Source organism: Verticillium dahliae, genomic scaffold, assembly GCF_000150675.1.
Source record: "Verticillium dahliae VdLs.17 supercont1.3 genomic scaffold, whole genome shotgun sequence".
Taxonomy (NCBI): domain Eukaryota; kingdom Fungi; phylum Ascomycota; class Sordariomycetes; order Glomerellales; family Plectosphaerellaceae; genus Verticillium; species Verticillium dahliae.
The window spans coordinates 1,137,243-1,147,562 of NW_009276940.1; the positions used below are offsets into that span (position 1 = coordinate 1,137,243).

Here is a 10,320-nt window from a genome sequence, read left to right on the forward strand (position 1 = left end):
TAGGACTGCTCAATCGGGCTACACTTGGGCTGGTCGGCGATCAAGTGACCAAACTCGCCCAGGATGTACGCACCAATCTTGACGAGCGTCTCGTGGCAGTGGTCCTGCTTGACATACTGAAGTGAGTGCTGGGCCGCGTAGACCTGCAACTCCTCGTTGTTGGTCACAATCTGAATCACACGCTGCCAGACCTCGTCACTGACGTGGTCGCCGGCCATGGCGATCAGTCGCAGCGAGATGTCGACATACCACTGAACGTCGGTGGCGTACTTTTCCGTCAGGATAGCAATCTTCAGCACCATCTCCTCGCGAATAGCAAAGTCGGCGTTTTGCAGAAAATGCAGAAGCTCGCCAACAATGACCTGGGCGTTGGACGTGTCGCACATGCTGTAGAGAAGGTCAAGGCCTTTCCTCCTGACACTGATGTCCCGGTCTTTGAGGGACCCCACGATGACATCTTGGTGCTGCTTGATAGGCTCCAGGTTCTCGCCCCGCGCGGCAAGATGCGTCATGGCTTCGAGGCCCAGGTAGCGAACATTGGTTTCCCGTGAAGTGAGGAAACGTCCCAGCCTAGAGGAAATCTGCTTCATAAGGGCAGTCTCCGTGTCCAAGTGGATGACGAGATCGATGGCCTCGAACAGCACGGCATTTTGCGCGTTGTTCTGCTGAACGTTCTTGGTCTGCTCAAGGGCAAGGTTGAGAATCTTCTGAACAGATTCTCGAATCATGTCGCGGACATGGGTATCCTCTGTTTCTGTTAGCACGCTGAACCACCATCATACCATAGCGGCTTGGCTTCGAGTGCTTACCAGACGGGGGGAAATATTGCAGGAGGCGCAGTAGCTTGACCTGGATCCAGGGACAAGGTACTTTGTAATAGAGGTAGTCGGGTGTGAACTCGCCGTCAATAACGACGCGCTTGAGTTTGATCGCAGCCCGGGCGTAAGCACCCTGGTACTGTTCAAGGTTGTCTTGTGCTAGGGCCATAACGAGGGATGTGACTGACAAAGCCACGCCCAGATCGGGATCATCCATGAGCGATATGATGCGCTCAGCCCATTGGGGCTGGATAATCTCGGGGTGCTTGCGGTACAGGCGCAGCAGAGTCAGAGCTGCCTTCTTCTTCACGAAGGTCTTGGATGTACTGCCCAAGCGTCAGTATCACATTTCTACGTTGATGATTTCCAATGAGACGTACGGAGAGATCAGGAGCCTGTGGACCTCGCTGCTCAAGGCCTCACCCATCTCCTTGCTACCAACGTTCGCAATGGCGTGTAAAGCGAGACAGTTGAAGAGTTCATTGTTCTCCAGTAGATCCTTCCGGATACTGTTGACAACGAGATGAAGCAGCTCGTGCTTCTCATGGAGGAAGAGGGTCATGGCGAGATAACCAATCTGCTTTTCAGAATACTTGGTTGCTGAAATGAGGTTCACGGCCTCGAGGTGGCCGAAATCGACGTTCCATCCGAGGATGTAGATGTAGAGCAGCTGAAAAGAGTTGTTAGTCTCGATCAAGGGTTGGGCTAGACGGCATGTCACAATCAACCCGTACCTTGCAAACATATTTCTTCTTGTGGTAGCCGCTCAAACTGCCATCTGATGTACCCTTAGTATTTGACGTCCAGCATGTCCTTTCAGCCAGGTGATGGGGTCACATTGTGCGCACCTTTGAACTTTTGACGAATGTTGGCCAGTTCCTTGTTGATTCTCTTCTCTTCGAGATCTCTCGCTCGAGCGTTTCGCAAGTCGGCAATGAATTGGACGAGGCCTCGCATATTGGCCGTATTACTACTCGACCGGCCGAGGAAGCCACCCGTTACGGCCGACATTTTGTGGATGGAAAGGGGCGGAGGGTTGTGGCGGCTACAGGAATCTCGCGTTGGTCGGTTGGTTAGTACGGATGTTGGCGCCGCCGTCAATCGTCGTGGTCAGAGTAGAGCTCTGCTTCGATCGTATCCCTTACTCCATACGCGCAGAGCTTGGGAATCGCAAGGTCGTCAGTCGTGGACCGGCACAGGTGATGTGTGCCCGGCCGAACCGGCTGTCGCACTTTGGTTCAGTCTGGTGGTGGTGGGGGGGGCTTTGGGAGATGGTCGACTGGCGGTCAGGTCGTGTCGTTCGGAGCTCGGGGTTTTGGAGGATTGGTCGGCAGGGTGGCTAGCGACGGGATTGGTGTTGCAGAAGTGCGCGCCAGGAGCAAGATGGCTGTCGATCACGGCGAGAGACGTGGTTGAGGGCCCAAAAAGTGGTGTTACGATGTGCCACTGTCCACGGCGACCACATCTAGAATCGAGAGGATGGATACTCCGTCTCTCTTCGTTAGCGACCAGGGGTCCTGGCGTTGGTGCTCGTGCTCATTCTACAGTACAGACGCTGGAGAGGGGGGCTCCGACTGGGGCTTTAGGGGGCGTGGTCTAGGGTCAGCCTAGGGTATCTTAGGGGGTTACTAATGATGGGCACCCATCGGACTCCACTTGCCACGGCGTGTGGTTGTTTTGGGGAGACGATTGATCGTGAGCCAAGTCTTGAGGTACATGTATATACATCGCCCACTGAATGTACTGTTCAATAGAAGCAACGCTCAACATCCTTCTCAGGACTTGGATAAACCGCATGCGCATCCCACCACTTCCTTTCATGTGGTCTGGTGCTGGGCTGACCTCTCTATGCATGCACGATCCGCCCAGACACTGCTGTGAGGTAAGGTACCTACCGTAGGTACCTAGGTACAGTACACCAAGTCGAGATGAAAGACAACGGCAGAGGTACATGGCCTGTGCATGTCTCCACCCTGGAATCCAAACTGCAGCTGCTCTGAGGTGTGGGTGCCATCATCGACTTTGGCGAACTCGAAGCTTGTACGCTCTTCAATCTCTCCGTCGCACCCACCTCCAACCCTGACGACGGACGAGTAGGCGGCTATATCCATCTCCGGCATGTGAGGGCGAAGTGCGCCCGTCTTCCCTACATGATGCATCAGACATTGAGATCCCTGCGCCCCCTCGGGCAAGCTTCATCAATTTGGCTCCGAGCTTCCACCAAGCTTGTCGTCCGCGCTGCACCTCGCCGCTCCTACGCATTCCAAGCCGGCGGATCACCAACTTTCCAGGTCTTCAACCGCCACACAAAATGGCTGCAAAAGGAGCGTGCCGCCGCTGATGCTGAAGCCAGCCGGGAGTCTGACTACCTCAAGGACGAGGTGGCCAGGCGACTCTGCGAGCGTCTACTGGTACGCTCTGCCCCGCCTCAGATACGACGCCTCCATCGAGGTATAGGCTGACCCCTCATCCAGGATATCAATCGCTCCTTTCCCAAGGTCCTCGACCTCGGCGCCAATTCATGCAACATTGCCCGCGCCCTAACGGCAGAGAATCCCGATCCCGATCCAGCCCTCCCCATCAGCCCGCCTCTCGCGACGCGCATTGAGGAGCTGGTTGCCGCCGAATCCTCCAGCACTCTCCTCCACCGCGATGCCGACCTACCCTTCAACAAAGACATCACCATCACCCGCGATGTTCTCGATAACGAGGAGTTTCTCCCATATGCCCCCGGCACCTTTGACCTCGTCTTGAGCTCCATGAGTCTGCATTGGATCAACGACCTGCCCGGCGTCCTCACCCAGATCAACAACGTCCTCAAGCCAGACGCCCCCTTCATGTGCGCCATGCTCGGCGGTGATAGCCTTTATGAGCTTCGCACGAGTCTGCAGCTCGCGGACCAGGACCGCAGGGGCGGCATCTCGCCGCACGTGAGCCCCCTCGCCGACGTCAAGGACATGGGTGGTCTGCTGCAGCGGACCGGCTTCAAGCTGCTCACCGTCGATGTCGAGGACATCATTGTCGACTACCCGGACACTTTTGCCCTGATGCAGGATTTGCAGGCCATGGGCGAGTCGAATGCCGTGCTCGGCCGCGAGATGGGGCCCATCGGGAGGGATGTACTGCTGGCGAACGAGGCCATCTACCGAGAGCTCCATGGCAATGAGGACGGCAGCATCCCTGCGACGTTCCGCATCATCTTCATGATTGGGTGGCACGAGGGTGATAATCAGTCCAAGCCGTTACCGCGGGGCAGCGGTGAGATCAACCTCAAGGATATTCTATCCACGGAATAGACAGTCGCACACATTGGTTCGGGGTTGCATGTTATGTAAAGTAGGCAAAAATGTACATATAGAGGACAGGTTAGGTTCAGGGGATGGCAACAGGATCAGCGCCCTTTCGCTCAAAGAAGCGAAGCGAGAATACCACGTTTGGACACCAATCAATAGTCTAAGCTTGCAATCATTCATTCATCGTTGCTCTCCCCTGAAAACACAACGGCTAAGCTTCCTTTTCGTCTCACCTCCTTTCTACACCCGCCTCCAATCCGTCATGGTCCTGCCAATGCTGCCGAGTCCCGCCACATCAACGACCTTCTCATGCCAGCTCAGCAGCACGCTCATGGCGGCACCGACGCTCTCGTTCGCGGCGCCGGGCCGCCCGCCGCCAATCTGGCTGAACCCCGTCGCCTGCGGCGTCACGGCGCTGCTGCCCGCCGACCTGACCGGCGGCGCCGCGGCGCCCATGCCCTTGTAGATGTACTTCATCAGCACGTCGAGGAGCTCGGCGCCGCCGGGCGAGCCGTAGATGCTCTTGAGGAGCGGGGTCATCTCCGACGCCTTGATGGACTGGAGAACTTCGGTGATGGTCTGGAGGTGGGCGTCCTGCGTTTCCTGTCAGCACCGGCCTCGACAACACAAGCCCGCAGCCAGTTCTTTCAAAAAAGAAACACCTGGCTTCGGAGCTGCTTGGTTTGGTTCGTTCACGAAGAAGGGAGCCGGCATACCTTGGCGGCGTCGGGGCCGTTGTAGACGGGGAACTCAAGGCAGCCGCGCAGTGCGCCCTCGGGGTCGCCGCCGCGGAGGAGCTGGCGGACCTGCCCCGCGAGTCCACGGACCTCTGCCTCGCTGACCTCGGGTTGCGGAGGGTGCAGAGTCGAGGTGTCAAAGTTGTAGGGCGAGTCCTCCTCGAGGGCGTCGATGTTGATGGTGCGCCATTGGTCGCCGAGCGACGCCGAGGTGTGTTGCTGAATGATAGACATGGCGGGGTCGGTACTGATCTCGGTATGCGCGGGTTTGGTGCAGGATAAGCGACCCTTGGATCTGGCAAGGAGCACGTCGGGGGAGGGGCGCGGGATCGTTCCTCGGATGGGGGGTGGTTCGTGGATTGGTGGTGGGGTGAAGCTGGGGGATGCGTATGCCTTAGTGCGTGACGTCGTCCGGCGTGGTGGTTGGTTGAGGCTGAGCTCCCCAGAAGAGGTGGCACCTTGGGTGAGCTGTAGCACGTGACGCCCTTTGGAATCGATTTCCCTCCGTCAGACTATCACCATTTCACTCTCGACTCCATCTGGAAAATGCTCAAGTGGGTAGATCATGCGTAATAAACGGCATAATCATCAATCGTATGCGTTCAAAAGGGATTTGTAGTGAGGCGCCCTTAAAAATATTCTCAAGAGACTGGAACTCAACGCGGAGCGATGAACAACCAATCAATTCCACATCCATCTCCAATATCGGGTTCTAAAATCACACCGGTTTGCTCCGGCTGGACCAGAAAGAGACTACATTCTCGAGATACAGTTCCTCTCAGAAACCCGTAAATGAAGAAGTTGAGATTGCCTGTCGCGCTTCAACGGAACTTTCTCAATAGCGAACACGCCTGAGAGGCAGGCCTACAGTCACAATCGAAGCACTCTCCGCATTTCTGGTCAATGTGCGGTACTATAATATTCAATGCAAACATAGGTCTGAACGTCCATCGCCTCCCTTACGGATACACAAAGGCGGGCCTGTCTCTGAGCCCCCATTACCAACTGCACACACGCCCGCTGGAATTGCCTCCTTGAAACCCGACTCAGCCTCACCAAGACTCATCAGCGCTCTCATGCGTCGATGAGGTTCTCCTCGTTCTGCTGCACCTGGTCACGCTGCTTCTGCTTGTCCTTGGCCTCCTTCGCCGCCCTTTGGTAATACTCGTTGAGAATCTTGGCGGGGATACGGTTAAGCAGGTCCTTGGGGTAGATGCGGAGCAGGCTCCACGCGAGGTCGAGCGACTCGAAAATGGTGCGTGCCTCGTAGGGTCCCTGGGCGATGAACTGGCGCTCAAACTTCTCCAGGAACTCGAGCGACAGCTTGTCCTCGTTGGACAGCGCCTCCTCACCGACGACAGCCTTCATGGCCGCGGCGTCACGACCAATAGCGTACTTGGCGTACAGCTGGTTGGAAACATCGCCGTGGTCCTTGCGGGTCATGCCCTCGCCAATGGCAGACTTCATGAGACGAGAGAGCGAGGGAAGAACGTTGATGGGCGGGTAGATACCACGGTTGTACATGGGTCGGTCGACGAAAATCTGGCCCTCCGTGATGTAGCCAGTCAGATCGGGAATGGGGTGGGTAATGTCCTCGTTGGGCATGGTCAGAATGGGGATCTGGGTGATGGAACCGTTACGGCCCGAGACACGACCAGCTCGCTCGTAAATGGTCGACAAATCCGTGTACATGTAACCGGGGAAACCACGACGACCGGGCACCTCCTCACGGGCGGCGGAGACCTCACGAAGAGCGTCGCAGTAGGCGGACAGATCCGTAAGAATGACCAGAACGTGCTTCTCGAGCTGGTAGGCGTAGTATTCGGCGGTGGTGAGGGCGAGACGGGGGGTGATGATACGCTCGATGCTGTTTGCTTGTTAGCGTCATGCTCGCGCGTGCATAATGGAAAGCGACATACGTAGGGTCGTTGGCGAGGTTGAGGAAGAGAGTGACACGCTCCAGACTGCCGTTCTCCTCGAAATCGCGAGTGAAGAAACGGGCCGTCTCAAGGTTGACACCCATGGCACCGAAAACGATGGAGAAGTTCTCCTCGTGACCATCGTGCACGCCCTTGTTGGTAACACCCTGTTGCTGGACCAAACTAGCCTGTCGGCAAATCTGCGCAGCGATTTCGTTGTGAGGCAGACCGGCGGAGGAGAAGATGGGAATCTTCTGGCCACGCGCAATCGAGTTCATCGTGTCGATGGCAGAGATACCGGTCGAGATCATCTCCTCGGGGTATTCCTGAGGAAATTAGCACAGCGTTCCTTCTACGATGGGCGCAGCTTGCGATGACATACTCGGGAGAAGGGGTTAATGGGACTGCCGTTGATGTCGAGGTACTCCTCGGCGAGGACCTTGGGGCCCTTGTCAATTGCGCGACCGGAACCATCGAAGACACGACCCAACATGTCCTCGGACACTCCGAGCTTCAAGCTCTGGCCGGTGAACTCGACTTTTGTCTGCGCATTGTTTAGTGGGGGTGACTCCTGGTGTTCGTTGGAGGGGCTGCCATACCTTCTTCACGTCAATGCCGGTGGTGCCCTCGAAAACCTATCCAGCTGTCAGTCAATGTACCAGATGAGGCATATCCTCGTTGATGCTTGCGCACCTGAACAACGGCTCGGTCACCTAGGGCGTCATGTCAGCATTGCAATCGTGCGCATGGCGTTATCGGGTAAATACCTCGAGCCTCGAGAACCTGGCCGGATCGCTGTGTGCCATCGGGAAGGGTGATGTTCACAATCTCGTTGTACTTGGGGTATTTGACCTGCTCGAATGTCAGACTCTGTATGCTGGGAACGAGTGTCGGAGGGTTGTGGAACGGACATTCTCGAGGATGACCAAGGGGCCGTTGACGCCACCGACAGTGTTGTAGCGAATTCGGGGCAGGATGGAGTAGGAGGACGAGTCTCGCGGGTCCGACATGGTGGGCGGTTGTGTTGCTGACCAGCGCCCTTGGAAGGGGTTTTCGAAAGGGGATGCGAGGCGAGGCGAGAGGGCGGGAAGGGTGCGGTCGGCGATGAGGGACGGGGACCTGGTTCGGCTTGAGAAGCAAGGTGATGCAGCAATGCAGCTGGAGGAGAGGTTGGAGTTGGAGCTTGCACTGGACCCTCCGCTCCACTGGCTGTCTGGGCGGTGGAGCCGCGCCGGCTGCGCAATGGTGCCTCAGCAGCAAGGAGGCAGCTGCCCGCCCAGGTCGGTAAGCTCAGCCAGCTTTTTGGACCGCGATAAGATAGTGCCGTGTGGAGCTGTCAGTGACATCACATGACTGTTGAGGTGCGAATGAAGGTCGAGGTTTCCTTTTCGTGGCATTGTGACTTTGACACCACAATGGAATTGAGGGTTCGGATTTTATTGCCATCTTCTTTTACATAAGAAATTCAGTCTCCTTCGCCCATCTACGCCCTGGAGCGCGCTCCCAGCACCGCCTTGCCCACCGTGCTCTCATTTGACTTGCCCAGCTCGCCCGTGATCCAAGCTCCGATATCCGACACGGCATCTAGATCGACGCCGGTCTCCATGCCGAGCGTGCTCAAGAAGTACACCATATTCTCCGTGGCTACGTTGCCCGTCGCACCAGGACTGTAGGGGCACCCACCAAGTCCTCCAATGCTGCTGTCAAAGGTCCTGATGCCATGCTCCAGCGAGACGGCCGTGTTCACCAGCGCCTGGCCGTACGTGTCGTGAAAGTGCATTGCCAGATCCTCGTTACGGATACCCGCAGACCGCATGCAGTCGAGCAGGGCCTTGGTCCTCGGCGCGGTGCCCATGCCCGTCGTGTCGCCAAGCGAGATCTCGTCGGCACCGGACTCGAGCAGGTCCGTCGCAATCTCTGCGACCTTGTGAGGGTCTACATCGTATCCCTCAAAGGGACAGCCCAGGACGACGGAGATGTAGGCCCGTACACGCACACCGCTGGACTTGGCCTTCTGGATGACCTCGCGAAATCGTTCGAGCGAGGTGGCGATGTCGCAGTTAAGGTTTTTCTTAGAGAACGACTCGGTAGCAGCCGCGAACACGGCAATCTCCACGCCTGGCTTGGAAGATACGTCGGTGGGTGGCCGGACCAGGGAGGAGAAGGCATCGGGGTGTTTCTCGAGCAGGTCTGTGGCGTTCTGGAGACCCTTGGCGTTGGGCGCCAGGAAGGAGTAAAGTAGTGGAGAGGGCGAAGAGATGGCTTTTGTGAGAATGTGCTCCATGATTTCGCTCGAATTGGCCATCTAGACCCAACTCGTTAGCAACGTGCTACCCCTCATCACCGGCTGCAGAGACGACGTACTTGGGGAACCCATTTCGGCGACACAAACGAGCCGGCCTCGATGGCGGTCAGGCCCGTCTTGGCCAGCCTCTCGATCAATTCGATCTTGGTCGCCAACGGAATGGCCTTCTTTTCATTCTGGAGGCCATCGCGGGGTCCAACCTCGACCAGCTTGACGAAGTTGTCTGCTGGCGGCGACTGCGGTGGAGTCGGCGGTTGTTGACTGCCGTGCGCTGTAGCGAAGCCTCGAATTGGTCGAAACGGACGAAACTTTGCCTGTTGACAAGCCCTGCAGATAGCAGGTCGAACGAAAGACATTTTGGCGACTGTATTGATCCAGAACTCGTGCAATGGACGGCGAGATTGTGAGGATGAAGAGCGAGGGGCATGAGGATGGGTTGCGAACGGAAGGTCAGGCGACGCATACCATCGGCCCTCGGCAGGGTGAGGGGCCCCGGCATACACAGCTCTTGTTTGCGTGACAGCTGCTGCCAGTTGTGAACATGCATCCCTCACCTCCATTTGAACTGCAAGGAATGTGAATCTTTTCTTCGGCGTGTCGCTCCCCCAAGTTGCGCGTGTTAGCAAGGTAAAGGTGTAGCTCGGATTTCAAAGGCAGACGTGTCTCTGGGTAGAAACTCCCACCTGTCTGTGTTTCAATGACGTCCAGCCGACTCGACAGCCAGGGTACAGCCGGGTCATAGTAATGAACCTAGGGCGCACCCGAAGACCGTAGAACAATGAACGGCCGGGGGGGCAGCCTTGTCATATCGTCAGAGTTGGATTAAGGTACCTTAAGTTTACGATGTAGTTTGGCCATGTCCTATGTATTGGCCACCTTGAGGATGGAGGTGAGAAAGTCAATACTGGGGTCTCTCGGGACCCCAGAGTCTCCACCGTACAAAGATTGAAAGCTTCGTTAGCCACAGTTTCGTTCGCAAAGGTTATTGCCTTATAGAAGGGTGTAGGTCTAACAGCAACGAAACGCCCAATCCTCCCCCAGTAGGCTAGATGGCCGTCGGGACATATGTCTGTGGCACACGACGACCAACAAGGGTATGCCTTGTTTCAGGCAAGGAGTCGAGCGAAAGCTATGGACCGAGGCTTGGAACATGTCGGGCTTTGTCGAAGTATAATGATGCATGCTCCCAAAAAAAAAATTGGCTATTGCTGTGATACCCGCCCATTAATTCGATTCATGAACATGAGG

General features: G+C 56.6%; 5 protein-coding genes across 5 annotated transcripts; 1 reads left to right on the forward strand and 4 right to left on the reverse strand.

The window, feature by feature from the left end:
* Nucleotides 1-18: 18 nt before the first annotated feature.
* On the reverse strand, nucleotides 19-1,829 carry VDAG_01985 (AP-2 complex subunit alpha; the record flags this gene model as incomplete). Its single annotated transcript, XM_009658014.1, has 6 exons — nucleotides 19-29; nucleotides 74-754; nucleotides 783-1,144; nucleotides 1,199-1,488; nucleotides 1,553-1,596; nucleotides 1,667-1,829. The coding sequence occupies 6 exons, from the start codon at nucleotides 1,827-1,829 to the stop codon at nucleotides 19-21; spliced, it is 1,551 nt and encodes a 516-aa protein (XP_009656309.1).
* Nucleotides 1,830-2,746: 917 nt separating this feature from the next.
* VDAG_01986 (uncharacterized protein) lies at nucleotides 2,747-4,114 on the forward strand (the record flags this gene model as incomplete). Its single annotated transcript, XM_009658015.1, has 3 exons — nucleotides 2,747-2,765; nucleotides 2,916-3,229; nucleotides 3,293-4,114. The coding sequence occupies 3 exons, from the start codon at nucleotides 2,747-2,749 to the stop codon at nucleotides 4,112-4,114; spliced, it is 1,155 nt and encodes a 384-aa protein (XP_009656310.1).
* A 237-nt stretch (nucleotides 4,115-4,351) lies between these two features.
* Nucleotides 4,352-5,082, reverse strand: VDAG_01987 (Arp2/3 complex subunit; the record flags this gene model as incomplete). Its single annotated transcript, XM_009658016.1, has 2 exons — nucleotides 4,352-4,705; nucleotides 4,828-5,082. 2 exons carry the CDS (start codon nucleotides 5,080-5,082, stop codon nucleotides 4,352-4,354), a joined length of 609 nt encoding a protein of 202 aa, XP_009656311.1.
* Nucleotides 5,083-5,746: 664 nt separating this feature from the next.
* VDAG_01988 (vacuolar ATP synthase subunit B) lies at nucleotides 5,747-7,898 on the reverse strand. The gene is made up of 7 exons (XM_009658017.1): nucleotides 7,679-7,898; nucleotides 7,535-7,619; nucleotides 7,461-7,480; nucleotides 7,367-7,402; nucleotides 7,150-7,311; nucleotides 6,768-7,093; nucleotides 5,747-6,715 (listed from the first exon to the last, which is right to left on the reverse strand). Exons 1-7 carry the CDS (start codon nucleotides 7,775-7,777, stop codon nucleotides 5,923-5,925), a joined length of 1,521 nt encoding a protein of 506 aa, XP_009656312.1. The 5' UTR covers nucleotides 7,778-7,898; the 3' UTR covers nucleotides 5,747-5,922.
* Nucleotides 7,899-8,250: 352 nt separating this feature from the next.
* VDAG_01989 (hydroxymethylglutaryl-CoA lyase) lies at nucleotides 8,251-9,428 on the reverse strand (the record flags this gene model as incomplete). Its single annotated transcript, XM_009658018.1, has 2 exons — nucleotides 8,251-9,072; nucleotides 9,132-9,428. 2 exons carry the CDS (start codon nucleotides 9,426-9,428, stop codon nucleotides 8,251-8,253), a joined length of 1,119 nt encoding a protein of 372 aa, XP_009656313.1.
* Between the last annotated feature and the right edge of the window lie 892 nt (nucleotides 9,429-10,320).

What these genes read in the sequence shown, in the direction of transcription:
- VDAG_01988 (XM_009658017.1), bottom strand. Translation starts at nt 7,777, where the DNA reads ATGTCGGACCCGCGAGACTCGTCCTCCTACTCCATCCTGCCCCGAATT. An exon ending in CCAGGTTCTCGAGGCTCGAG is followed by an intron (nt 7,481 to 7,534) that starts GTATTTACCCGA and finishes ATGACGCCCTAG; the next exon opens with GTGACCGAGCCGTTGTTCAG. An exon ending in GTGACCGAGCCGTTGTTCAG is followed by an intron (nt 7,403 to 7,460) that starts GTGCGCAAGCAT and finishes ACAGCTGGATAG; the next exon opens with GTTTTCGAGGGCACCACCGG.